Source organism: Canis lupus, chromosome 3 (assembly GCF_048164855.1).
Source record: "Canis lupus baileyi chromosome 3, mCanLup2.hap1, whole genome shotgun sequence".
NCBI classification, from domain to species: domain Eukaryota; kingdom Metazoa; phylum Chordata; class Mammalia; order Carnivora; family Canidae; genus Canis; species Canis lupus.
Genome location: NC_132840.1, coordinates 24,325,895 through 24,352,137, shown reverse-complemented (window position 1 = coordinate 24,352,137; position 26,243 = coordinate 24,325,895). Strand labels below are relative to the sequence as shown.

Here is a 26,243-nt window from a genome sequence, read left to right as displayed (position 1 = left end):
CCTTGATGGCACTGGCCAGTCCAGTGTCACTTGATCCCTCTGGCTCTGGCCCCCATTGGGCTCCCTCCTTGCTGGGGCACTGGGCTTGCAGTGCAGGTGGAATTCTGGGAGCAAAGGGCAGTGAGGGCTTCTGGGGTGGGGGGCAGCGTAGGGGGAGAGCTGGGAGCTGCTGGGGGCGCCAGGCCAGCTCAGGCCACAGGCCCGCCTGGCACAGGGCCCTCCCCTCCCACCTCTCCCCTGAGCCTTCATGGACAGTAGAGGGCCAGTTAGCCAGAGTGGGAGGGGCCAGGTGGGGATAACTTACGGGGCCCTGGGAGGACTTCCCTGCCTGACCTCTGTCCATCTGCCTACCCTCAGAGGCCCTTCGGGAATGGGGGCAGCTGTCTGGTTTTTCTGGGTGGGAAAGGGGAAAATGGGAGGCCTGCCGGTGCCTGGAGCCCAGCCTCAGTGTAGGATGCTTGCGGAGGCTTCTGGTGGAAGGTCTGATGCCGCCTGGGCCCCGAGGGTGGTGACCCCTGGCCTGGTCTCCATGTGGGCGTCAGCTGGGAATGCAGCTGCCTGAGCCCAAGGAGGAGGCGTAGGTCCCCTCTGGGCGACTCTAGCCCTGTCATCTGCAGAGCCCCTGGGGGCAGGGCAGGGGAGGAGCAGGGCGGGGCAGGGGTGCAGCAGAGGCTGCAGGCACATCTGCAGGGGTCTGTGCCAGCCACCTGCTCAACACTTAGAGACTTTAGACCCTGTCCCCGCCTTAGAACAACCCTCCTCCCTCACCCTCCTCCCCTCTGCCCCCCTGACCCCTCACCGTGCTGTCAGCAGGTTAGCTCTCCCCGCAGTGTCTGGTCACCGTAAGGATACCTGGTGTGTTGGAGGGGGGCTGTGAGCCCCCCCAGGTGTGACTGTGGTCATCCTCCAGACATAGGCATCCTGCGATCACAGGCCTGTGGGCAGAGCCCCCTTCCGAGGGCCCGTGGCTCAGGCTTGTGCTGTGCCCCCTGCCCTGTCCTGCCTACCCCATGCCTTTAGCTGCCTTGGTGGGACTACAGGCTTCTCAGAGCACTTCCCGGAACCCCATGCGCACCCCAGGAGCCAGGACCCTGTCAAGAGGATGGGGTCTGCCAACAGCCAGCTGAGGTGTCATGCCTGGGCTGCCCCAGACAGGCCTTCAGGGACAAGCCTTCCAGGAAGGCTGCTCGCTGGCTGGGCAGATGGGGAAGGGGCAGTGTGGGGAGACCCAGAGCTGGAAGTGTAGCAGTCCATGAGCTGAGGCTGGGAGGAGAGGTCCCTGCCGAGGGCACTGCCAGCGGTTTTGGGGGGCTCAAACCCAGGATTCCCGCTCTGGGTCAGGTGGTTCCTGCAGATGCACTCTGGGAAGAGCCAGCTGGGTCCTCTGCCCCTGAGGTCCACAGCCTGGCAGCCCACTTCCCATCTTCCTGCGAGCCTGCACCCACACTTCCAAGGTGTGCACAGGCCTCGAGGTCCCGAGGACAGGGCGCACCCAGCACCTGCCCCCTGCTCAGCGCCCCCTACCCTGCCTGCTCCAGCCTTGCGCTCCGACCTCCCACAGCCCTGCCCTCTGGGCCGCCTGTTCCTGCCGTGCATGTGACTCTCTAGGGTGTTGGCCTGCCTCCCTGAGATGGCACCTAAGCTCAGGTGTGGTGCTGGGGAGAGCACCCAGCTTTGGTGAGTGGGGTCAGCAGGATGAGTCAGGCCGGACCTCCTGCCCCTGCTGCTCACGCACAGATCCCCTTGAACCTCCCTGCCTCTCCCAAATGGTATTCATCCAGCCCCCACCTGGCAGGGAGTTAAAGCCACAAAGCCAGTGCTCCAGCACCTTTAGCTTGGTGGCGGCCTGTAGTCAGGCCACCCGAGAAGTGAGCTTGGTGGGGGAAGGCGTGATGTCTGACACTTTGCCAGGTGATGCCTGAGAGGTGCTGGACAGGAAGACAGTCAGATGTGAGCCAGCTGGGGCAACCCCTGCTGAGGGGTCTTGAGCCTGGCGCTTCCCCCTAGCCCACAGGTATGGGGAGCCTAGTGGCTGACACTTAGTAGTACTCTGAGGCTGACCCCAGGTGTCTGTGGCTCCAGAGCAGAGTGAGTGCGAGGGGGTGGGCAGGGGTGCCTCTGGTGAGTCTGCAGGGGCGGGGCTGCATAGGTGAGCAGGGCAGAGGGGAGTCAGCCTAGCTGAGGGGGGCTCTGTAGGCTCCTGGCCTGGAGGCTCTGTCCCCACAGGTAGCCTGGCTCCTCCCCCTATGGGAGGCCCTTGGCCACTCCCTGCTCTTGGCCTGGTGCTCCCAGCAGCATTGGCCCAGCCCAGGCTGAGGGCCAGACGTTCCGTTCATTTTCCATCTGTCCTTCCAGTGCTCCACTGGCCCCACCCTGCTCTCCCTTCACTTACCCCTGCCTCCGAGGGTCGAAGGCTGGGACGGACATATCAATGAGCATCCGTGAAGCTGTCCAAGTCCTGCCTGGGCTGCCCCTGGGCGTCCTATACCCCGTCTGGGCCCAGCATCCCAGTTGGGGCAGCTTTCCCGGCGGGTGCTCACACACGAGCAGGAGAAAGCGTGACACCTCTGACCCCATGCCCCAGGCATCGGGAGAGGCTGTGCTGCTCCTCGAGTCCTTGGTGGCAGGTCTGTGGGCTGCACTAAGACTCTGGGGCTCCTGCTGGAAGGCACTAGGGGAGGAAGCCAGGATTCACAGCTCAGACGGGGGGTGAGGGGCTCAGCTGGCAAGGAGTGCAAGCTGCCTACCCTCTCAGAGCAGAGGTGAGATGCAGACCCCTCCCTGCAGCCATAGCCTCCCTGCCAGGGGCAAGACACAGGGTCCTGCCTGTGCTTGGGGTTCCCTGGGCCTGGCTCCTGACTCAGTTTCCCCCTGCATAGGTGGTACTTGGGTGGGAGTCCCCCAGGATGGGTGAAACAAGGGCCCTATGCCAGCCTCACCCCTGCCCTCTCTGCCCACAGGCCACACTCGTCGCCTGCTCCGGGCCCTGCTGGTTTTCAGCCTCATCTTCCTGGCAGCTCACCTGACCTTCCAGATATGCCTGCACACTGTGCCCCACCTGTACCAGCTTCTGGAGCCCAGCTGTGAGTTTCCACGGGCCTGGGAGAGCTAGTGGCCTTCCCGAGCTAGCCAGGGGAGGTGGGGGTGCTGCAGCCCTAGGGAAGGCCACCCTGCCTCATCTAGGCTTTGCCTAATACTGGCCCAAGGGCCCATCCACAGTGTGTGTTCAGCCCACATGGCCTAGGTGACATGCAGGTGATGCTCGGGCCCAGGGTCAGGCCGGGCATGGCACAGCGCTAGTTCCCCACCCCAGAATCCAGCATTTGGGGTGGCTGGGACACCGGTGGCCTTCCATGCCCTGTGCACTCCGCTGCCCTGTGCCCTTCATTCTACGGACAGTGCTTCGGACAGTGCTACGGACAGTGTGAGCTGGTGCCCACAGGATTGACATCAGCACCCTAGGAGTCCAGATGAGGGAGCCCTGGGCCCAGTCCCTACACAGCCTAGGTTCTGACTGGCACTATTCCCCCAGCCTGCTCGGGTCCCTGTTTTTGTTCTATGATGGTTGTGTCCATACTACAGTTTAGAAACTGAGGCATGGAAAGAAGTCAGCCCCCACCAACCCCCGGGGCGGGCCCTGATGAGTGGCTGGTCTCAGCTCCTGGTTGCAAGTCCTTGTGCCAGGTGGAACGTATGGGCCAGTCCTCCTGACTCACCTTGGCTGGGCCTTGGTTTCCCTGGGAGTAAAGGCAGCATTCTGCAAGCATCCCCGAGACCGGCAATGTTCTGTGACCATGGGGCTCCCAAGGTCCTCTTGGGGGCAGGGAGTAGGGTTTTGGGTGCTTGCGGCCTGACCCGATCCCTCTGCCTCTCTCCACAGGTGGCCCCTGGGAGACCCTCTCTCGGCACATTGGGGTCACAAGGTGAGCACACTCCCCATCTCCCCACTTCTGGCACCCGGGGTCCCCTCATTCTGTAAGTGCGCCTCATGGAGCCTGCCCTGGACCAACCAAAGCCCCTTCCTGCCATTCACAGGCTGGACCTGAAGGACATCCCCACTGCTGTCCGGCTGGTGGCCCCCGACCTTGGTGTCCTGGTGGTCTGCGCTGTGTGCCTTGGCCTCTGCGGGCGCCTCACACAGGAAGCCCCACGGAGCCAGCGTGCCCAGGAGCTGGTGAGGGCCACAGGCAGGCAGGACATGTGTGTGCTGGCGGGAGGGGTGTTTCTGAGCTCTGCCCCAGCCCTGTCAGTAGGTGCTGGTCATTAGACATCAGAGGTGAGAGAAGTGGATGCGGAGCCACCCCGAGCGGGGTTGTGTGTGTGCCTGTAAGACCTGGTTCTTAGCAGCGCTGTATCTCGGGGGCCTGTGGGGGCCCCAAGATGTGCATGCGCCATCAGAACCTGCTCCCGGAGGAGATCTTCAAGGCCACAGGGTGGTAGGGAGTCAGCCATGCCCGTGCACAAGGATAAGCTGCTGGCTACCAGGGTCTACCCTCCAAGCCTACTCTCTACCTGTCCCTGTCCCCATCCCACAGGGCAAGGCTGACACCCCACTTTCAGAGGGGGAGACGGGAGCCTTGAGCTCATCAAGTTGCTTTTCTAGGCACCTGGGGGAGTTGAGCCAGGGCTGGGACCACCCTCCTGCCTGCCCTTGGGCGTATGGGTACCAGGGAGTCAGGGCTGCTCTGCTTTCCTTGTTAGCGGAGCCAGGGCTTCCCGGAATAGCTCTGCCGGGAAGGGGCTGGACTTGATCCTGAAATCTGGGGTAGGACAGGAGAGGGCTGGCTTCTCCATGCTGCCCGTCAGCCTCACAGCACAGGGCGGCACTGGAGCCACTGGAGGCTGGACTCTGGTCTGCCCTGCGACTCGGATAGGTCATGACCTTCGTCTCACTGTCCTCAGTGGCAAATGAGAGCCTGCACTGTTGTGCTGACCAGGGGTGGCTGGTGTGGATGACCCCAGGGCGAGAGGCAGGGCGGGTGGGCGGGACTTCACAGGCGCGCATTTTAAAGCCCAGAACTTCTTGCATGGACACACGATGCCAGCCAGTGGGACAGGGTGTGCGCTGTTGGACACACACGTCCTGGTCACATCACACACATGCACAGCGAGCTCTGAGGGGTCTAGCAGGCCGTGGAGTCGGGGGAAGGACAGAAGAAGCTCCTGTTGAGGCCCCTGTGGGGACCCGAGGGACCCGCTGAGCTGGGGCTGGAGCTGGGACTGGCTGGCTGGATGCCGCTGGCGGCCCCCAGCACCTGTCTTCCCACTTTGCAGCTGTCTCTGCTCTTCCCTTGGACACTGACTTTCCACAGGCGCCCAGACGCTTTCCCAGGGCCACGGCCAGCTGTGGGCGGGGGTGAGCTCAGGCCTGGCTGCTGTGCCTTCCAGTGAATGTTTCCCCCACGCCCTGGCTGGCCTACCCCCTCTTTCCCTCCTTGCCCACTCTGCTCTAGGACTCCTTTCTGTGGCCTCACCACCACCCAGGCTCTGTGAGGGCAGGATCTGTCTGGTCCCTACCCCGTGTGACAGAGGGGAAACAGAGAGGTTAGGGGACTTGCCCAGGGCTGCACAGCTGAGATGTGAGCAGGCCATCTGGCTCCTGTGCTCTTAGCCTGGACGCCAAGTGCCACCCTCTGGGAAGGGCACGGGCATGGTGCCTGTTTTACAGGCAGGAACACGGAGGTTGGGGGTGCTGGGCGCCTGAGAAACAACTTTGTCCTGGGAAACCTTGAATTAGGGCCAGGGAGGGAGGCTCTGACTTCGTGAGGCTGGGCAGGCCGCCTGCCCATTGTCCCATCCAGGTGCCCCACAGGCAGCAGAGGGAGCAAGGTGACCCTGGGTGGACTCGGGGTCCCCCCTGCACCCCGATCTTCTGTGTAAGAGGAGAGTGCCACTTTAACCCCGGTCCAAGGACCGTGGATGTAAAGGTGTTCCATAAACCGTCAAGTGCAGGGATGCCGTGTATGCCTGCGCTTTTTTCCTAAAAATGTGTATTCTGGGCTCTCAGAGCCACGGGCTTCCAGGTGTGTCCAGGAATCTGTGGGGCCCAGCCTGTCCTTGGGCCCTGGTCTAGGGAGGGAGATAAAGAGGAGGCATTGGTGGAGCTCTGGAATAGTTGAGGCCAGCCTGCTGGGCTTGTCATCATGGGTAGCGGGGCCTGGCAGGAGCATATCTTGGGGTTGGGGCAGGCGGCCTCCAGGTAGGCCTGTGGGACTTGAACTTGAGGGTAGTTGGTGGCAGACCTCTGGGGACACAGAGTGGCACGGTCCACGTCAGCCAGCAGCTCTGCCCTCCCTCCCTGAGCGGCCTGAGGGCCATGGACCTGACCTTTGCCCCTCCTCGTGACCTTGGCAGGACGATGATGATGATGGGGAAGTGGACACCGGCTCCCCTGTGGGGCTTCAGGGAGCCCCCGTGCAGGCCCCCACGCGGAGGTCACGGTTGGCCACCCGGTTCCAGATCACAGCCCACTGGCTGTTGGTGGCCGCGGGAAGGACCCTGGCTATTGTGCTGCTCGCATTGGCAGGTATGCTCGGGCAAGGAACAGGGACCCCAGCACCGACCACCACGTGGGAAAGGTCCCAGCAGCCTGCTGAGCTCCCCACTGGCCACTGAGACCATGGTCACCTGGCCCAGCCCAGTGTGACCTGCTGCCTCTGCCTGGTCCGCAGGCATCGCCCACCCCTCTGCCTTCTCCAGCGTCTACTTCCTAGTCTTCCTGGCCACCTGCACCTGGTGGGCATGCCACTTTCCCATCAGCCTCCTGGGCTTCAGCACGCTCTGCGTCACAGTGGGCTGCTTCGGTGCCGGCCATCTCCTCTGCATCTACTGCTACCAGACGCCCTTTGCCCAGACCGTGCTCCCTCCTGCTGGAATCTGGGCCAGGTGAGGCTCACCTGCATGGGCGCTGCCCCTTCCCCTTGCTGGGCCTGGCTACCTGGTCCTGGCTCCTCCCTGGCCAGTGGTCAGTGGCTCTCCTTCTTTGGGCAGGGTGTTTGGTCTCAAGGCCTTGGTGACCCACGGCAACTGCTCCAGCCCCAACGTGCTGGTCTTCAGTACCAGCCACGACTGGCCCATCTACGTGAGCCCCGGCATCTTGCTGCTTCTCTACTACACGGTGACCTCACTCCTGAAGCTCCGCACTCGCCAGCCGTTGGACCAGGTGGGCATCCAGGGCAGCGCCCTCTGCTGGCCTTCCGCCCCCAGGCACCTTGTTGGGGTGGGAGCTGAGCTCAGCTCTGGTCTCTGCAGAGGAAGGAAGTGGCCAGGAACGACGAGGAGCAGGAGGTAGAGCTGACCCAGGTGGACCAGTGGCTCCAGGACCAGGCCAGAGCTGCAGCCACCAAGGAGGAGGGGGCTGCCCAGGTGAGATGGGGACTGAGCTGTGGTGCTGGAGCGTCCCTGCCCAGTGGCTGGGCTCACGAGGTCTTGGCTTGCCTCTGCAGCACATGCTGCCCACAACCGTGGGGTCTGACTGGGAGACCGACAGCTGTACGGTGCATGACCTGACTGGCCACACCCCCGTCCGGCAGCGTCCAGGTGAGTGCCCTGTGCCCTGGAGCCCAGGGACACCACCTTCTGCAGGCGTGCTGGTGCTGCCCCCTGGTGGCCACGGCGTGGTCTTGCCCTGCCAACTGCTCCAGCTGTGCTGTCTTGGGACTGGCCATGGGATCAAGCTGCCCACCTGAGACCGGGCTGGAGGCTCTGGGTCTCCCACCCCCTCCTCTTCCTTGGCCTCCCAGTTCCCAGAAGACTGGACGGCTCCCCCTTGGGCTGGCCCCATGGCCCAGGGCTGCCAGCTGTCTTTAGGGTAGATGTGTGTCCACAGTGGCCCCACAGGGAGAGCGGGGCATTTTTCTCGGCACTTTCATCTTTCCCTTAAGGCTCAATTTCCATTTTGCATGAAGCAGGAGATGATGTCGCTGGCTCCCTGGGGACTGGCCTGTGCACAAAGCCTGGAAGGGTTCAGGGCCATCTTGTTCCACCTATCCCCTCACGGTCTTGGAAACCAAGGTGTTGAGTGGGACCAGGACCTGCCAGGGTGAACAATATTTTCTGCCTTTAGTGCCCAGTGCGAGCTGTCTGCTGGCATGCCCTTCACCCACCCCACTGGTCACTATCCCAATTTTAGGGCAAAGTTTGGTGTGGGTGAAGAGCTCCAGACTGTTGATGACCCCAACTCTGGTCTGGCTCCCTGGTAACCTCTGTCCCCCACCCTCCAGTGCACCCCAGGCTGGCTGAGCCTCAAGAGACATCTACCCTCCACAGTCTGGGTCATCTCATTATGGACCAGAGCTACGTGTGTGCCCTCATTGCCATGATGGTAAGGAGCAGCCAGCCTGGGCAGGCCCCTTCAGTGGGGGCCCTTCCTACGAGCTCCCATAGGACATTCTGGGAGGCAGATGGTGGCCCATGTTTCACAGAGCCTGGTGGCTTATTGCCAGAAAGGGAGCTGTGTCTTGCTGGACCGAGTGAGGCCGTGGCTGGTTCACTGCTGCACAGTGTGTGTGTGTATGTGTGTCTCTGTGTGTGTGTGTGTGTGTGTGTGTGTTTGCATATATGTAGTGGGTGGGTGCTTATGTGAGCATGCATCCTGTGCCACAGCATTCCAGTCCCAGGAGGTCCCAGGAGGTCCCAGGAGGCGTGTTTGCTCTGTGTCCCTGGGCAGGTGCGGGGAGCAGGGTGGGTGCAGGGCCAGGTGTAGGGCCAGGTGTGCCGTGCATCCCTGCCCACCAGCCCTCGCTGTCCAGGTATGGAGCATCACCTACCATAGTTGGCTGACCTTCGTGCTGCTGCTCTGGGCCTGCCTCATCTGGACGGTGCGCAGCCGCCACCAGATGGCCATGCTCTGCTCACCCTTCATCCTGCTCTACGGGCTGGCTCTGTGTGGCCTGCGCTATGTGTGGGCCATGGACCTGCGTCCCGAGCTGCCTACCACCCTGGGCCCCGTCAGCCTGCGTCAGCTGGGGCTGGAGCATACCCGCTACCCTTGCCTGGACCTTGGCGCCATGGTGAGTGTCCCATGTGTCACCGCCCCCAGGGTGCTGGTGAGTGTGTGCCAGGGCATGATGGTGCCATGTGTTCACTATCCAGCTCCTGAGTGGAATGGGATCTCTAGGAGGGCAGGGCCATGACTGGCTGTCACCACGGGGCACCATCCAGCCAGTCCAGAGCAATGGCTGCATGTGTGTGTTGAGTGAATGATAACCTTGTGTCACCAGGGGCGCTGTCCCTGAGTCCCTGACCTGGGTCCCACTAGTGTCTCAGGCTGGCCCTGTGTCTCCATGGATCTTTGTGTCTCTGTGGAAGCTGGTGTCCACCAGAGTGTCATTGTATCTGGCCATCGTTGCCACTGCCTGTCATGTTGTGGGATTGGCAGGGCTGCATCTCACCATGTGAGCTGTGTGTGTGCACGTATATGTGTGTGGCAGGGTTGCCCCGGCCCTGTGCAGAGGCTGGTGCCAGGGGCCGCCCACTGGGCCCGTGTCTTGGAGGGCTGGGCTGCCCAGCTCCTGGTGATGCCACCCCTACCCTGTCCCAGTTGCTCTACACCCTGACCTTCTGGCTGCTGCTGCGCCGGTTTGTCAAGGAGAAGCTGCTGAAGAAGGGGAAGGTACCTGCTGCCCTGACAGAGGTCACTGTGGCTGACACAGGTAAGGGCCGGGGCAGGCAGGGGACAACGCCCTCATGCTTGGCCCCAAAGCCATGTCTCCGCTGCCTCTCTGACTTGACCCACAGAGCCAACACGGGCACGGACGCTGCTGCAGAGCCTGGGGGAGCTGGTCACAGGCCTGTACGCCAAGTACTGGATCTACGTGTGTGCCGGCATGTTCATTGTGGTCAGCTTCGCCGGCCGCCTCGTCGTCTACAAGATCGTGTACATGCTCCTTTTCCTGCTCTGCCTCACCCTCTTCCAGGTACCAGGGCCGGGGGGTGACGGAGCCGGGGGATGATGGGGGGCTGCTGGTGCCGCCCCGGGCTGGGCCTCATGTGTGCTGTCCCGGCAGGTCTACTACAGCCTGTGGAGGAAGCTGCTCAAGGTGTTCTGGTGGCTGGTGGTGGCCTATACCATGCTGGTGCTCATCGCCGTCTACACTTTCCAGTTCCAGGACTTCCCCATGTACTGGCGCAACCTGACGGGCCTCACTGACGAACAGTGAGTCATGGGTGGGCAGGCAGGTGTGGGGGTGGTATGGGGTGCACACCATGGCCTGCTGGTCTGACGGCTGCCCCCCATGCCAGGCTGGGGGACCTGGGCCTGGAGCAGTTCAGCGTGTCGGAGCTTTTCTCCAGCATCCTGATCCCGGGCTTCTTCCTGTTGGCCTGCATCCTGCAGCTGCACTATTTCCACCGGCCGTTCATGCAGCTCACGGACCTGGAGCATGTGCCCCCGCCTGGTGCCTGCCCCCCACGGTGGGCCCACAGGTGTGTCCCCCCCCTGCAGCTGGCCCCTTCACTCAGTCTAGGCCTACAGGGTGCCGGGGTGCCTGCACAGTGCCCCTTCTCTGCACCAGTGCAGGGCACCCTAGCAGAGAAGGGAGGGATGGAGGCCAGTGGGTTTGGATGGAAGGACCAGGGCAGAGCAGAGGCCTCAGCTGCCCCCGTTAGACACCATGGGCTCAGCCTCCTGGGGTTTGGGGACAGAGCGGCAGCTGGGCTACACCCGACCTGGAGTTGGCTGGAATGGGAGGGGGCCATGGAGCCCACCCCAGGAGATGGGGTAGAAAGTGATGCCTTGGGGCCCACCGTAGGCAGGATGTGGTCAGTGGGACCCCGCTGCTGCAGGAGGAGGAGGACGGGCTGAGCACCGCCTGCCCCCACCAGGCCATGCAGGTCACAGAAGGTGAGTCAGATGGGCAGGTGTGGGGTCCCTCTGCCCCGACCTCTGTGAACCCCAGGCCCTGGGAGTCCTGGTCTCCTCTTCCTCACAAACCCCCCCTTGGCCACAGCCAACAAGTGGGGCCTGGTGGCGGAACGGCTGCTGGACCTGGCTTCCGGCTTCTCGGACGTCCTCACCCGTGTGCAGGTGCTGCTGCGGCGCCTTCTAGAGTTGCACATCCTCAAGCTGGTGGCCCTGTACACTGTGTGGGTGGCCCTGAAGGAGGTGAGGACAGGATAGACCTCCCTCGTGTGCTGCAGGGCTGCTCGGAGGCGGGTACTGGGGCGGCGGGGTCCCTGGGAGGTGCTATTGCGCCTGCCCCAGCCTGCCCACCACCCCCAGGTGTCCGTGATGAACCTGCTGCTGGTCGTGCTGTGGGCCTTCGCGCTGCCCTACCCCCGCTTCCGGCCCATGGCCTCTTGCCTGTCCACTGTGTGGACGTGCATCATCATCGTGTGCAAGATGCTGTACCAGCTCAAGGTCGTAAGCCCGCACGAGTACTCCAGCAACTGCACCGAGGTACGGCCATGTGGGGCCTCGCCCTGCCTGCCACACCTTGGGTCCATGGTGATGGCTCTGGAGACAGACGCAGGGAGACCCCCCTGTCTTCGCCCCCCAAGTCCCTGCCTGTGGCTACCTCGTCCCCTCCCCATTAAGGTTGGGTCCAAGGCTGATGGCCACATGTGTCCCTGGTGGGGGGTGGGCAGTCCCTCAGGTTGGTGTCCGGCCCCCTGGTCCCTGGGGTCAATGTCTAGCTCCCCGGTTCCCTGGATTGGTGCCTGCCCCCCTCGCCCTGCCCTGTGGGAACAGGTGCTGACTCTCCCCTTCCCCAGCCCCTCCCCAACAGCACCAACCTGCAGAAGATGGAGATCAAGCAGTCCTTGCTATACCGTGGGCCCGTTGACCCTGCCAACTGGTTTGGGGTGCGGAAGGGCTTCCCAAACCTAGGCTACATCCAGGTGAGTGAGGGCCATGGGGTTGCGGGGCCGGGGCAGGTGAGGCTGGCAGAGCATGACAGTGCCTGCCCCCTCAGAACCACCTGCAGGTCCTGTTGCTGCTGGTGTTCGAGGCCATCGTCTACCGGCGTCAGGAGCACCACCGTCGGCAGCACCAGCTGGCCCCACTGCCCGCCCAGGCCGTCTGTGCCGACGGCACCCGCCAGCGGCTGGACCAGGACCTGCTCAGCTGCCTCAAGTACTTTGTCAACTTCTTTTTCTACAAATTTGGGCTAGAGGTGAGGCTCTGCATCAGCCGTCGCCCCTTCCCTGGGCAGGACTGGGGGGTCCGTGTCACCTTCTGCGGGGCCTTGGCTGCACATCCACAATGTGCAGCAAAGGCCCTGCACTAGGGCACTAGGGCAAGGGGGGCACCAGGGCAGTGGGGGAACACTAGGCACCTCCTGGGCTTAGTTGGCAGGCCCTGGGAGAGACAGGAATGGGGGCGGCTGGGATCCTGGCTAGAGACGGGGTTGGAGTCTCCCCTGCACTCGGGACTCCTCTGAGCTATGGCTCTCCTATGTGGTGAACCCCCATCCCGCCTGTCTGTGCCTCTGAGAGGACAGTGAGGGCTGGGGTGAGCCTGGGCTGCTGCCCCCACTCTGCTCTGAACCTGCCCGCATGCTCGTGGCTTTCTGAGCCAGCTTGCCCAGAAGCAGGGCCCAGAGGTCCATGCCAGCAGCTCACTGTGCTTCCCCGTCCTCTGCTGCCTCCAGATATGCTTCCTGATGGCCGTGAACGTGATTGGGCAGCGCATGAACTTCATGGTCATCCTGCACGGCTGCTGGCTGGTGGCCATCCTCACACGGCGGCGTCGTGCAGCCATCGCCCGCCTCTGGCCCAACTACTGTCTCTTCCTGTCCCTGTTCTTGCTGTACCAGTACCTGCTGTGCCTGGGCATCCCCCCGGCCCTGTGCATTGGTGAGCGGCGGCAGGCACCGACGGAGCGGGGCGTGCCGGGCTGTGGCCGTGGGCAAGCACATGAGGATTCTGTAGCCCCAGCCCGACCCGAGTGTGTCCTGGGCTCCTCTCCATAGGCCCTGCAGCTGCAGCATCCCTGGCCGGTGGGAGGGGGATCGGTGCTGGCTCCCCTCTTATTCCTTTGCATTCGTTCATTTTTGTAGAAGATACTCTATTTCGAAAATCTTAATCAGAAAAGTTGAGGTAGAGTGCCAGGAACAGCCATGCCCTTGTCAGGGGCCATGTGAGAGGCTCCAAGGCCAGCACCCCCGAGGGTGGGTGCCTAGGGCTGGGGCCACATGCCACAGTCCATCCTGCACGGTTCTGAGACCTGGCCTTGTCCTCTGGGGGTGCCCCCGGGGGCTCTCTGCCCCTGGCTGTGCTCTGCTCTTGTCCCCTCTGGCTTGGGCTTGTGGGTTTGTAGAAAGCCCTGGATGTGGGTCTGCCAAGGCTATTGCTACTTCAGCAGGTGCAGCACATGGCTGTACAGTATACTTGGCGTGGCCCACAACTGGGGAGTGCAGGGGTGCGCCTGGCCCTACGGTGTCCCCAGCCGTTCCCCCATAGAGGAGCTGTGCTCAGCGTGCCATCCGTGTGTGTGGTGTCTGCCTCCACTGACTCCTGAGTGGGCCTCTGGCAGGACTCCTCAGACAGATGGACGTTCTGTGTCGGTGGTGAACTTAGTTGGCGGGTCTGTTGTCAGATGGGTGGGCCCCTCCCCCTCGGCGTGTTCCACCGCCGCGGTGTTGTTCCATCTGCATGTCTGAGAGTCTGGCCCACCGAGGCTTCACCTGTGAGGCCGTGGGTGAGTCAGAGGGGAGTGTTCGCACCCCAGATCTGATCCCTGCCCTACATAGCAACTGCCGATAGGACCATTTCTGGCTCTGCCTTTTCCTGAATGTTGAGCCCAGATCTTGAGCCAGACACGTTCGAGACTCTGTCCTTGCGTCCATCCTTCACGCCTGCGTGGTTTGCTCGTTTTTAACTTTTCATGTAGACTCACAGAATTGCAAAAGTAGAATCTTCCCAGATGCCCTCTGCCCAGCTCCCCTGATGTTGGCCTGTGATGCGGCCTCTTGCCGGGGCCTCGCTGCTGGCTTGCTCCTCCGCATTGGGTCAGCTCCCTGTGGGCCTTTTATTTATTTATTTTTTTTTATTTTTATTTATTTATTTATTTATTTTTAATTTTTATTTATTTATGATAGTCACAGAGAGAGAGAGAGAGAGGCAGAGACACAGGCAGAGGGAGAAGCAGGCTCCATGCACCGGGAGCCCGATGTGGGATTCGATCCCGGGTCTCCAGGATCGCGCCCTGGGCCAAAGGCAGGCGCTAAACCGCTGCGCCACTCAGGGATCCCCCTGTGGGCCTTTTAGAACCTTGCAACTTTTGAGGAGCCATGCGCTGTGACCTCGAGGAGTGCAGTCTGGTGTTAGACCAGGGGATGACACTCTTCAGGCGAGAAGGCCGCAGGCATGAAGTGTCCGGTTCTGCCTACGCAGGGCTGCTCTCTGTCACTGGGTACAGGGATAGCTGAGGGATCTCCCTGAGGCTCTGCTGTTCCTCCTGGACCCCTCAGGCTGATTCCAACCTCCGGAGGGTCCTGTGTGTGGGGATCATTCCCTTGGTTTCCTGCTGGTGGTTTCTGGGTTCTCTTAGGTGTCCTGGTGGGCACCATCTGACCGGAAGCACTGCCCTTTGTCCCGCAGATGTGTCCACATGCTTATTTGTATCTGTGTGGACTCTGGGTGCTTCTGCTTCAGGTTCCATTCCAGGCCCGCTGCTGTCTGGGCACACGCTCCCTGCCCCTGAGCACACCCTCACTACAGCCTCCCCCTTTGCGCTGCCCGGGCGTCCTCCCTTTCCCTGCAGGCTACAGGGTAGAAGCAATATCTGGGCCTGGGTTGCTTGCTGCCCTGGGTGCCTATCTTCAGGCAGAACCATTTTTCGAGGTTGCTTGGGTTGTCTCTGCCCCTCCCCGCAGTGAGAAAGTCTGTCACATGCGGGCCGTCCAGGTCAACCTGCAGTCTGGGCCCATCCTGGGTCCCCAGTGTCCAGGACACATTCATTCTCCAGGTTCTGATGAGCGTGTGGAGCTTCCCAGCTTGGTGTTGTGCAGGCCCTTTGGAGCCTGCAGCCCCCTTGGCCCGGGCAGCCACAGTCGTCTGTCCCTGACGTCACGGAACTACAGTTGTCCCCAGGGTGCCCAGGGGCTGCCGTGTCCCTTGGCACTTGGTGCTCTTTCCCTGTTGACGAGTGTCCTCTCTGGGCCCTGGGAGGTGTGGGGGCTTTCTGGAGGGACATTGTTGGGAGCGTCCGGGAATGGGGTTGTGTGTGGCTGTAGTTCTCACTTTTTTTTTTTAATTATTTTTTAATTATTTTTATTCATTTATGATAGTCACAGAGAGAGAGAGAGAGGCAGAGACATAGGCAGAGGGAGAAGCAGGCTCCATGCCCCGGGAGCCCGACTCGGGACTCCATCCCGGGTCTCCAGGATCGCGCCCTGGGCCAAAGGCAGGCGCTAAACCGTTGTGCCACCCAGGGATCCCTAGTTCTCACTTTTTTGAGGATTCACGCGCATGGTCCCATTTTACATTCCTACTGGCGATGGATGTGGGACCTGATTTTTCTGCGTTCTCACCACTGCCTTGTCTTTCTCTGTATCTTGTCTTGGCTGTTTTGGTAGGCACGTAATGGAGCCTCATTTGGGGCCCTCTGTGCTGTGTCCACCCCCGGCAGGCCTGCCCATCCATTCCTACCCTGGGGCCTGGGCCCGTTGATACCTGAAGAAGGTGCTAGAATCTCAGCTCTGAGTGCTCCCAAGAGTCCAAGCAAGAGATGCGGTGTTTCAGAGGCCCTGTGAACGCTCACGTTCATGCAAGAATGAGGCGTATAGACCTGGAGACTGCAGGCCTGCAGGTGGGGACAGCACAGCTGCAGTCCTAATGCATACTCTGCACCCACAGACTACCCGTGGCGCTGGAGCCAGGCCATCCCCATGAACTCAGCACTCATCAAGTGGCTGTACCTGCCCGACTTCTTCAGAACCCCCAATTCCACCAACCTCATCAGTGAGTGTCTGTGGCTGGGCGCCCCATGCACCCCCTTCCAACCTCACCAGAGGGCATGGAGGGTTCGCACGGGGAGGGGCACATTGTCTAGGCCTCGCTGGCTAGCACACCCTGTAGTTCCCCAGGGAGGCTTTGTCCCATGATGGTGTCCAGTCCTCCAGGGGCCTCCCCTGAGACAGCCATACAGACCTGCCTCTGCCCGCTAGTGTGTGCACAGGGGTGGACACCTGTAGGAACCCTTGCATGGACACAGGTGTGTATGCAGGGGTGCGGTGGGGTGGGTGCAGGTATGCCTAGTGATGTGTACATGGTGTGGTGAGACATGTACACACAGATGTCCATGTAAAACATCCCCAAAGACAGGCATGTCCCCCAGTGTCTGCTCACGTGTAGACCTCACATAACTCATATGGCTAGCCCCCACAGACACACAGTAGTGCTTCTCTCCCACCTTGCCCTGCTGTGCGTTGTGCCCCGTGTGGCCAGTGGTCTCCTCTGTGTCTGCAGGCGACTTCCTGCTCCTGCTCTGCGCCTCCCAGCAGTGGCAGGTGTTCTCGGCTGAGCGCACGGAGGAATGGCAGCACATGGCCGGCGTCAACACTGACCGCCTGGAGCTGCCATTGGGTGAGCCCAACGCCGTGCCCAACTTCATCTACTGCAGGTGGGTCCAGGCGTGGCCGGCCTGCAGAGCGTGCTCAGGGCTGGGGCTCACCAGGGCTGCATCAGCGGCTCCTCTGTGTGCCAGACAGGCAAGCCGGGGACAGGCCGGTGGCCAGGACAAGGGCCGGACGCTGCCCTGGCAGCAAGGGCTCGATCCATGGGTGCCACCCGGAGGGAGTGGGGTGGCCCGGCCCTTGCAGTAATGCCCCGTCTGGCAGGTCCTACCTCGACATGCTGAAGGTGGCTGTCTTCCGCTACCTCTTCTGGCTGGTGCTGGTAGTGGTATTTGTCACGGGAGCCACCCGCGTCAGCGTCTTCGGGCTGGGCTACCTGTTGGCCTGTTTCTATCTGCTGCTCTTCGGCACCAGCCTATTACAGAAGCACACACGCACCCGCCTCGTGCTGTGGGACTGCCTCATTCTCTACAACGTCACTGTCATCATCTCTAAGAACATGCTCTCGGTGAGCCCGGCACCCCCGCCTCACCCCCTGCCCCCCACTGCCCACCCCACTGGGCCCAGGCTGATCTTCTTCCTGCCCCAGCTCCTGTCCTGCGTTTTTGTGGAGCAAATGCAGAGCAACTTCTGCTGGGTTATCCAGCTTTTCAGCCTCGTGTGCACCGTCAAAGGCTACTATGATCGTGAGTGGGCCGGGGGTGCGCTATGGGCTGGGCTCGGGGACACTCACTGCTTCTGGGGCCCTATCCCCTGAGCCTGACCTGTGCCGGCATCCATCCTGCAGCCAAGGAGATGCTGAGCAGGGACCGGGATTGCCTGCTGCCCGTGGAAGAGGCCGGTGTGCTCTGGGACAGCATCTGCTTCCTGTTCCTTCTGCTGCAGCGGCGCGTCTTCCTCAGCCGCTACTTCCTGCATGTCAGCGCCGAGCTCCAGGCCACCGCCTTGCAGGCCTCCAGGTCAGCCCTGGGCCTCACACCCCCTGGGTCACGTGTCACTGTTCCATCACCGCATGTCACTCAGGGTACCTCCTCGGGCCCTGAAGCTCTGCCGCTGGCTGGCAGTTCAGCTCACTTTTGCCCTGACTCCGGCCTGTGGGTGCGTGGCCGCTGGACGGCCTCCCTCTCTCGCCCTCCTTGGGCTCCTATTCCCTGGGGACTGGCTGCCAACTGTGGACACCCCTGTATTTGCATGGTTTCACCCTCCATGAGACCAGAGGTGGCAGGAGGAGTCTTCTCCTCCTGAGCCCAGCACATGGCAAGGGCGGGTATTGATTTGAGGCTGAGCCCAGAGGTGTGGGGAGCCATGGAGCTGGAGCTAAGTGTCCCCAGGGTGACACTGCCTCCCTACAGGGGCTTCGCGCTGTACAATGCTGCCAACTTCAAAAGCATCGATCTCCACCGTAAGGCCGAGGAGAAGTCCCTGGCCCAGCTGAAAAGACAGTAGGTGCCATCTGGGGCGGGGGGCACCCCGAGCTCTCCTGATTACTCGGTGCTCAGAGCCACCCCCTCACCCCCACCCCCCAGGATGGAGCGCATCCGTGCCAAGCAAGAGAAGCACAGGCAGAGCCGAGCGGGCCGCAGCCGACCCCAGGACACCCCAGACCCCACCCAGGAGCCAGGTGAGCAGGCGGGGCTGGAAGGGCTCTGGTGACCTGGTGTGTCCGTGCCCGCTGGACTCTGCTCCTGTCCGTGCCACGTGCTGTTCCACAGGCCTTCCACCTACCTGTCCTGTGCCTTGTGGTCACTGTGTCCCTGCAGGCCATGTGGCCAGCCTGCCACTGTCTGTCTGCACTTGTGGCCTGTCCTCTCCTCCCCACAGCACCAGGAGGTCCCTCCATCAGCACACAGGTGGTCCCCATCGGGGGCTGCCCTCGCCCTCTCCATACCTCTCTGCTGGCTCATGTCCGCCCTGCCCCTCCACAGGGCCTGGCAGTCCAGGGGGCTCCTCCCTGCCACGGAGACAGTGGTGGCGGCCCTGGCTGGACCACGCCACAGGTACCACCCCAGCCTGGCCTGCTATGACCACCCTCTTGGGGCTGCTGTGCCCAGGCCTCTCCTTTCTTGGCTTCTGTCTGCCTTCTGAGCAAGGGATCCCGCCATGTGTCCACCTCTGGCTGTGCTCTCTGGCCTTTCCCCATCTCTGGCTGTGCTCCCTGCTTGATGGGCTCTCACCCCAGCCCTGCAGTAATAAGGGGCTGAGCCTCAACTTAACCAGGTCCCCACAGCAGGCTCTGTGCTCTCCTCCCGTTTGGACTCTCAGAAGTCTGTCTAGCGCTGATCCCCAGCCTGGCCCTTGTGTGCCTCTTGTCCTGCCTGGTCCTGCCTGGTCTCATGTCTCTGCTCTGGCCTCTCCTGCCAGCTGACCCCAGCCTGCACAGGCTGCTCTCTGCCTCCAGCCCCTGTGGCTATCCCTAGGGGGGAGGGGGGCACGTGGGCCTCTGCCTCTGGGTTGTGGGGGCCCCTGGGGGAGGATGGCCCTCAGCCCCACCCTGCCTGCAGTCATCCACTCTGGGGACTACTTCCTATTTGAGTCGGATAGTGAGGAGGAGGAGGAGGCCCTGCCCGAGGACCCCAGGCCGTCAGCACAGAGTGCCTTTCAGGTGAGGTGGGAGGGTCCCTTGCCTGCCTTCCACTGTCCATGGGCACCTGGGCCTACACAACCAACTGTGGGGAGGAGAGATCCTCTGGCCAGCCCGTCCAGGTCCATTCAAACCCGCAGAGTCTCCAGTCAGATGGGCTGTAGGAGGTACAGGTCATGGGCAGCTACATGCCCCTCTGTCCAGTCCCTCCCAAGGTCAACATGCTGACCATCCAGGTCTGAGTGGCTGCCAGCAGCCTGGCCTAGCGGAAGGGTCATGCATGTTTGCTGCAAAAAGGGGCCGGGAGCCTCCTGGCTGTCTCTGGGTCCTCAGTTCTCAGTGACAACCGTGCGCAGGCTGGCTCTGTGTCCTGCCTTCCCGCCATGGTCCCATAGGACCTGTTTCCTGCTCTGGAGCAGGGAGCCAGCAGAAGGTCCCCAGTGGTGGCCTGATCCCAGGCACCTCCTTGGAGCTCACAGGTGGGCTGAATAGGAACTGCTGTCCAGGGAGGCAGGGCATTAATCCAAGGACCTGGTCCACAGATGGCGTACCAGGCATGGGTGACCAATGCGCAGACAGTGCTGAGGCAGCAGCGGGAGGAGCAGGCGAGGCAGGACCAGACAGGGCAGTTGCCCACGGGTGAGTCTGGCTGCATGTGGGGTGGGGGCAGGGTGGGGCACGCGGGGTGCAGGGCGCAGGGCTGACCAGCACTCCTGTGCCCAGGAGGCGGCCCGGGACAGGAGGCAGAGCCAGCGGATGGCCCAGACGAGGTGGTGGCTGGTGCGTGTGCCCCAGAGCCTGGAGGTTAGGGGCGTGGGGGGGCCTCCCACTGGCAGCCTCTACAGCATCCCACCTCCTGCCTGCCCTGCAGGCCGCAGCCACGTGATGCAGCGAGTGCTGAGCACTGTGCAGTTTCTGTGGGTGCTGGGCCAAGCGCTGGTAGATGGGCTGACAGACTGGCTGCACACCTTCACACGGCACCACCGCGCCATGAGTGACGTGCTGCGCGCCGAGCGCTACCTGTACACACAGGCGCTGGTTGAGGTGAGTGTGCAACCCACCCCCCGTGTCCCCAGGGACCCCCCCCCAATTGGGAACCTGCTGCCCTGAGCCCCCTTGGTGCCCTTCAGGGCAGAGAGGTGCACCGGAGCTTGCTGGACCAGCTCTACACTGGTGAAGCCGAGGCGGCCCCCGCAGTCCCCTTGGGGGTCCGAGATGCACCAAGTACAGCATCAAGGTAGGTGTGAGCTGGCAGGGCTCAGGAGGCAGCCGGGAGGTACATGGCCTGCTCCGCCAGGTATCTTGACGCCCCTCCAGCCCAAGAGCCTGGAGAGCAGAGCACAGGCTGCTTCTGTGACCAGCCTTGCCTCCCCTAGTGGGCTGGGGGCTGAGGAGCCGCTGAGCACTGCGACAGAGGACACTGGCAGCCCCCTGAGCACCGGCTACCACACCCGCAGCAGCAGCAGCGAGGAGGTGGCCACTGAGCCTGGGGCTTCCCTACACGGCTCTCGGGAGCTTCCTGCTGGCACTCCTACCCGGATGCGCACAGCCAGTGAGCTGCTCCTCAGCAGGTCAGGGGTGAGGGCCAGGTGGTGGGTGGGCCACAGGCACCAGCCTCAGGGCCACCCCCAGCAGGAAGGGGTGGCACCACCTTGGAGTCAGGCCTGGTGGTGAAAGGGGCCTGGCCATGGCTCCCTGCAGGCACCTCCGCATCCAGGAGCTGGAGGAGGCCGAGCTGTTTGAAGCAGGGCAGGGCCGGGCACTGAGGCTGCTGCAGGCCGCATACCAGTGTGTGGCTGCCCACTCAGAACTGCTCTGCTACTTCATCATCATCCTCAACCACATGGTCACTGCCTCAGCCACATCCCTGGTGCTGCCTGTGCTCGTCTTCCTGTGGGCCATGCTGTCCATCCCCAGGCCCAGCAAGCGCTTCTGGATGACGGCCATCATCTTCACCGAGGTAGGCCACGGCTGGAGCGGGAGGGATCGGGGCCTGGCCCCCCCCATGCTGAGTTTCTTCCCCCACAGGTGTCTGTGGTCACCAAGTACCTGTTCCAGTTTGGCTTCTTCCCCTGGAACACACACACAGTGCTCCGGCGCTACGAGAACAAGCCGTACTTCCCACCGCGCATCCTGGGTGTGGAGAAGACAGACAGCTACATAAAGTATGACCTGGTGCAGCTCATGGCCCTCTTCTTCCACCGCTCCCAGCTGCTGGTGAGTCCCCTGGGCCGGCAGCCAGCGGGCAGGAAACTCCCAGTTCACACCTCACCCACTGGCTGCCTGGCTCCAAGAGGCAAGGCTGGAGGTCGTGGGTTCCAGGGTGAGCCTGGCCTGAGCACTGCCCGGTGTACCATGCCAGCCTCTTCAGCTCCCTCCCTCCTTCTGCAGTGCTATGGTCTCTGGGATCATGAGGAGGACCCGCTGTCCAAGGAGCATGACCGTGGAAGTGAGAAGAAAGGGACCGAGGAGGAACAGGCACCACTGGAACCCCAGACTGAGGAAGGCACAGGGCCCCAGGGCGAGCCAGTGGTGGCCGGGGCCCTCACCCAGGACCACATCCAGGCAGAAGCAGGGGATGGGCCCCCAGAGCCTCCTGTGGAGCTCAAGCCCCGAGACATAAAGCGTATCAGCCTGCGTTTCAGGAAGAGGCGGAGGGAGACCACAGAGCCTGTACAACCCACAGCCACTGGTATGACAGCCCTGTCCATCCATAGCCACCTCTTGCCCCCCTGGGTCCCCTGCAGAGCCGATGCCCCCAGCTGTGTTCCCAGGCATACCCTGTGTGTCCAGGTGACATGGCCCCAGCTGGCCCACTGCCAGTGACCCAGGGAGGTCGCCGTGCTCAGCCTGCTGGTCTGAAATGGGGCGATGCCAGCCCTTGGGGGTGTCTTGGGGTAATCAGGAGTCTGAACTGGCCCAGCACCCCCTGGGCTCTGGTCAGCAGCAGCTAATCCCTGCAGAAGGTGTGGTGGTGGCCTCCCGCAGAGAGAAGTGGAGTCGCCCCCGGGAAAGAATGACAGCCATGGGGCTCCGACTGCAGACCTTCTGCCTGGCCGTGTGAGTGACTGGCAGCTGCTCCTGGGCGAGGGCGAGTGGGAGGAGCTGTGGCAGGCCCTGAGCCCCCTGCACCCTGCCCTCACCCACAGGGCCCAGAGCATGTACCGGCCCCTGCGGCGCTTCTTCGATGACATCTTGCACACCAAGTACCGTGCAGCCACCGATGTCTACGCGCTCATGTTTCTGGCTGATGTGGTCGACTTCATCATCATCATCTTCGGCTTCTGGGCCTTTGGGGTGAGCACAGAGCCTGGTGGCCACCCCGCTGCCTATCTCCTACTGCCCCCTGACCCCTGCTCTCCCGGCACAGAAACACTCGGCAGCCACAGACATCACATCCTCGCTGTCGGACGACCAGGTGCCGGAGGCCTTCCTGGTCATGTTGCTCATCCAGTTCAGCACCATGGTCATTGACCGTGCCCTCTACCTCCGCAAGACCGTGCTGGGCAAGCTGGCCTTCCAGGTTGTCCTGGTGCTGGCCATCCACCTCTGGATGTTCTTTATTCTGCCCGCTGTCACCGAGAGGTGGGTTTCTGGCCACGCTGGGGCTGGGTCCCCAGGGACCTTGGGGTTCCAGCCTTGGGCAGGGTGCCCTGACCCGACCTTCCTGTCCCCTACAGGATGTTCAACCAGAACGCGGTGGCTCAGCTGTGGTACTTCGTGAAGTGCATCTACTTCTCCCTGTCTGCCTACCAGATCCGCTGTGGCTATCCGACCCGTATCCTTGGCAACTTCCTCACCAAGAAGTACAATCACCTGAACCTCTTCCTCTTCCAGGGGTGAGTGTGGGCTCACATGGGGCTCAAGGAGCCAAGCTGCCTCTACCAGGCCCTCCTGACGGGTGCTCCACCTCGGGCAGGTTCCGGCTTGTACCATTCCTGGTGGAGCTGCGGGCCGTGATGGACTGGGTATGGACAGACACCACGCTGTCCCTGTCCAGCTGGATGTGTGTGGAGGACATCTACGCCAACATCTTCATCATCAAGTGCAGCCGTGAGACTGAGAAGGTGCCTGGGCTCAGGGAGTGGAGCAAATGGGCTACATGAGAGCCATGCAGTGCTGGCAGTCCCGAGTATGTGGGTCAGCTTGGGAGAGGACAGGCAGCTGGCAGGGCAGGCCCAGGAGGCCTGGCCACTTGGGTCATGGGCATGAGGACTGGGACATGGGGGTACCGAATGTCAGCTGAGTTTTCTGCTGTGGGAGTGGCTTCAGTGGGACCCCCCCCACCCCCCGCCCCAGTCCATATGTACATTGCGGAGACTTGGAGTCACAGAGCTGGCAGCTGTCACCAGGCAGGTCTACAGCACGCTCATGCTCCTCAAAGACCCCCGCTGCCACCACTTTCATTGCCTTCGGCAGCCCCACCAACTCTGCACAGCTTTGCCTGTTCTGGACAGTTACTGTACACTCAGTCATACATCACGTGGCCCAGGTCTGGCGTCTGTAGTTTCAAGGCTTGTCTGTGTGGTCTATGTCAGAATTTGGGGTTTCATGGCTTGAGTAGCATTCCTTCCTGTGATTGTCCCCACCTTTCGTTTATCCAGCTATTCCAAATAGCAAGGGATGGCAGGTTGGTTCATCCTGTTTATTCCAACACCCACTGCTGTGCACACCCACAGCGGGGTGGAAGGGTCAGGGGGCAGCTCCTGGTTTGGCCTCTGCTGTCGCCAGCGACTGCCCCCCCCAACCCCCCCCCCCCCCCCAGTTACCACCAGCGCTTGGGACTCTGTGGTAGTCACTCCATGGGGTTTCTCCAGTGGTGAACGATGGTGACACTTTTCCTTGTGCTTGTCGGCCTTTTCTTTGCTCCTTTTGTCGTTGGGTTGCTTGTCCTCTTATTGTTGAGTTGTCAAGAATTCTTTCTGCATTCTGGACTCTATATGCCTACCAAATAGGATTTTCAGGTAGCTTCTCCCAATTCTCTGGACTATTTGTTGTTATTTTTTAAGACATTTATTTAGAGAGAGAAACATAGGGGATCCCTGGATGGCTCAGCGGTTTGGCGCCTGCCTTCGGCCCAGGGCGTGATCCTGGAGACCTGGGATCGAGTCCCACGTCGGGCTCCCTGCGTGGAGCCTGCTTCTCCCTCTGCCTGTGTCTCTGCATCCCTCTCTCTGTGTGTGTCTCATGAATAAATAAAATCTTTAAAAAAAAAATAGAGAAACAGAACACAAGCAGGGGGCAGGGGTAGAGGGAGAGAGTAGCAGACTCCTTGCTGAGCATGGAGCCTGATACAGGCTCAATCCCACGAGCCTGAGACCATGGCATGAAATGAAACCAAGTCAGAATTAACTATGAGCATCCTACCTTTTGAAGCATAGAAGTCTCATTTTTTATAACGTACAGGGTTTTTTCTTTCGTTGCTCATGCCTTCCAGTTAGATCTGAGAATCTTTCGTCAAATCCACAATAAGGAAGCTTTGCCCTAAGAGTTGTACTGAGGTCTTAGATAATATGGGTCCTGCTTTTTTTTGGCATGTGGACATCCCATTGTTCTACACTGTTGTTGAACAGACTATTCTGGTGCCACTCAGCATGCGGGTTTATTTCTGGGTTCTACTCCATGCCATCTCAAGTGCCATAGTTCTGCACTGCACTCTGATGCACTGAGGTTTGGCTTCCTGGGACCCTGGTGAGCCCCAGGAGCAACAGGGCAAGGGGAAGCAGGCAGCACTGAGCCCTTTACCCCTGTCCCACCCCCCAGAAATATCCCCAGCCGAAGGGGCAGAAGAAGAAGAAGATTGTCAAGTACGGCATGGGCGGTCTCATCATCCTGTTCCTCGTGGCTATCATCTGGTTCCCGTTGCTTTTCATGTCCCTGGTACGCTCTGTGGTTGGTGTCGTCAACCAGCCCATCGATGTTACTGTCACCCTTAAGCTGGGTGGCTATGAGGTGAGTCACCAGTTTGCTCCAGCAGGGGAAGAGGGGCTGCTGGCTGCAGACTCCACCCCACTCACCTTCCTGGGGTCCTACCTAGGCACTGGCCACCAGGGGTTTGAGAGGTCCTTTGTCCCATCATGGTCATACATCCTGCTATCCCCCACAGCCCCTCTTTACCATGAGTGCCCAGCAGCCGTCCATCGTGCCATTCACACAGCAGGCCTATGAGGAGCTGTCCAGACAGTTTGACCCTAACCCGGTGAGTGGGCCCCACCCTGCAGCTGCTGGGGGAATGGGGGCACTTAGGTGCACCTCGCTCAAGTGCCATCCTGGGTCCAGTTGGCCATGCAGTTCATCAGCCAGTACAGCCCCGAGGACATCGTCACGGCACAGATCGAGGGCAGTTCAGGGGCACTGTGGCGCATCAGCCCACCCAGCCGGGCCCAGATGAAGCGGGAGCTATACAATGGTACAGCTGACATCACCCTGCGCTTCACCTGGAACTTCCAGAGGTGCGTCCTGGGCTTGGGCAGGACCTGGGTGGCACATTGCCCTCAGTGGCTCATGCTGTGCCCTGGCCTATAGGGACCTGGCCAAGGGCGGCACCGTGGAGTACACCAATGAGAAGCACACCCTGGACTGGGCCCCAAATAGCACTGAGCGGCGGCAGCTGGCCAGCCTGCTTGAGGGCACCTCGGACCAGTCTGTGTGAGTTAGGGCCCCGGGGGAGGGAGGGGCTGAGAGGAAGGCTGGGCCTAAACGGTGGGCCTTGTCCCTTCAGGGTCATCCCCCACCTCTTTCCCAAGTACATCCGTGCCCCTAATGGGCCTGAAGCCAACCCAGTGAAGCAGCTGCAGCCCAGTGAGTGTGTTGGGGTTGGGGGGCGGTGGCCCTTAGCCCAGGGAGAGGGTGGTGGCCTCACCAACTCTGGCTCTGCCCCAGACGAGGAGGCCGACTACCTAGGTGTGCGCATCCAGCTGCGGAGGGAGCGCGTGGGCTCAGGGGCCGCTGGCTTCCTTGAGTGGTGGGTCATCGAGCTGCAGGATTGCCAGGCCGAGTGCAACCTGCTGCCCATGGTCATCTTCAGTGACAAGGTCAGCCCACCCAGCCTTGGCTTCCTGGCTGGCTACGGGTAAGTGAGCTGCAGCTGTGGGCAGGCGGGGCACAGCTCCAGCAGCATCCCCGACTCACCCCGCCCCTGCCCG

General features: G+C 61.8%; 1 protein-coding gene across 4 annotated transcripts in view; it reads left to right on the top strand.

The window, feature by feature from the left end:
• The window catches only part of PIEZO1 (piezo type mechanosensitive ion channel component 1 (Er blood group)), a 56,212-nt gene that overhangs the window by 29,483 nt on the left and 486 nt on the right, over positions 1 to 26,243 (top strand). Inside the window, exons 3-50 of one of the 4 annotated variants that reach the window (XM_072819569.1) lie at positions 2,961 to 3,083; positions 3,881 to 3,923; positions 4,036 to 4,174; positions 6,355 to 6,526; positions 6,672 to 6,885; positions 6,991 to 7,162; positions 7,252 to 7,365; positions 7,446 to 7,539; positions 8,223 to 8,323; positions 8,751 to 9,011; positions 9,542 to 9,653; positions 9,739 to 9,917; positions 10,008 to 10,156; positions 10,243 to 10,425; positions 10,752 to 10,843; positions 10,950 to 11,104; positions 11,222 to 11,398; positions 11,713 to 11,838; positions 11,913 to 12,113; positions 12,591 to 12,795; positions 15,799 to 15,903; positions 16,411 to 16,564; positions 16,782 to 17,025; positions 17,107 to 17,203; positions 17,305 to 17,476; positions 17,870 to 17,959; positions 18,044 to 18,138; positions 18,443 to 18,514; positions 19,019 to 19,119; positions 19,641 to 19,737; positions 19,822 to 19,878; positions 19,970 to 20,142; positions 20,229 to 20,335; positions 20,556 to 20,669; positions 20,800 to 21,058; positions 21,127 to 21,315; positions 21,490 to 21,790; positions 22,062 to 22,158; positions 22,248 to 22,395; positions 22,469 to 22,683; positions 22,779 to 22,937; positions 23,018 to 23,165; positions 24,862 to 25,050; positions 25,205 to 25,297; positions 25,378 to 25,550; positions 25,624 to 25,746; positions 25,820 to 25,899; positions 25,981 to 26,170. In XM_072819569.1, the coding sequence (XP_072675670.1) occupies positions 2,961 to 3,083; positions 3,881 to 3,923; positions 4,036 to 4,174; positions 6,355 to 6,526; positions 6,672 to 6,885; positions 6,991 to 7,162; positions 7,252 to 7,365; positions 7,446 to 7,539; positions 8,223 to 8,323; positions 8,751 to 9,011; positions 9,542 to 9,653; positions 9,739 to 9,917; positions 10,008 to 10,156; positions 10,243 to 10,425; positions 10,752 to 10,843; positions 10,950 to 11,104; positions 11,222 to 11,398; positions 11,713 to 11,838; positions 11,913 to 12,113; positions 12,591 to 12,795; positions 15,799 to 15,903; positions 16,411 to 16,564; positions 16,782 to 17,025; positions 17,107 to 17,203; positions 17,305 to 17,476; positions 17,870 to 17,959; positions 18,044 to 18,138; positions 18,443 to 18,514; positions 19,019 to 19,119; positions 19,641 to 19,737; positions 19,822 to 19,878; positions 19,970 to 20,142; positions 20,229 to 20,335; positions 20,556 to 20,669; positions 20,800 to 21,058; positions 21,127 to 21,315; positions 21,490 to 21,790; positions 22,062 to 22,158; positions 22,248 to 22,395; positions 22,469 to 22,683; positions 22,779 to 22,937; positions 23,018 to 23,165; positions 24,862 to 25,050; positions 25,205 to 25,297; positions 25,378 to 25,550; positions 25,624 to 25,746; positions 25,820 to 25,899; positions 25,981 to 26,170 (7,054 nt within the window). Of the gene's footprint in view, positions 1 to 2,960; positions 3,084 to 3,880; positions 3,924 to 4,035; positions 4,175 to 6,354; positions 6,527 to 6,671; positions 6,886 to 6,990; positions 7,163 to 7,251; positions 7,366 to 7,445; positions 7,540 to 8,222; positions 8,324 to 8,750; positions 9,012 to 9,541; positions 9,654 to 9,738; positions 9,918 to 10,007; positions 10,157 to 10,242; positions 10,426 to 10,751; positions 10,844 to 10,949; positions 11,105 to 11,221; positions 11,399 to 11,712; positions 11,839 to 11,912; positions 12,114 to 12,590; positions 12,796 to 15,798; positions 15,904 to 16,410; positions 16,565 to 16,781; positions 17,026 to 17,106; positions 17,204 to 17,304; positions 17,477 to 17,869; positions 17,960 to 18,043; positions 18,139 to 18,442; positions 18,515 to 19,018; positions 19,120 to 19,640; positions 19,738 to 19,821; positions 19,879 to 19,969; positions 20,143 to 20,228; positions 20,336 to 20,474; positions 20,670 to 20,799; positions 21,059 to 21,126; positions 21,316 to 21,489; positions 21,791 to 22,061; positions 22,159 to 22,247; positions 22,396 to 22,468; positions 22,684 to 22,778; positions 22,938 to 23,017; positions 23,166 to 24,861; positions 25,051 to 25,204; positions 25,298 to 25,377; positions 25,551 to 25,623; positions 25,747 to 25,819; positions 25,900 to 25,980; positions 26,171 to 26,243 lie in introns of all 4 variants that reach the window. The other 3 variants (XM_072819567.1, XM_072819566.1, XM_072819568.1) reach the window with 3 other exon arrangements.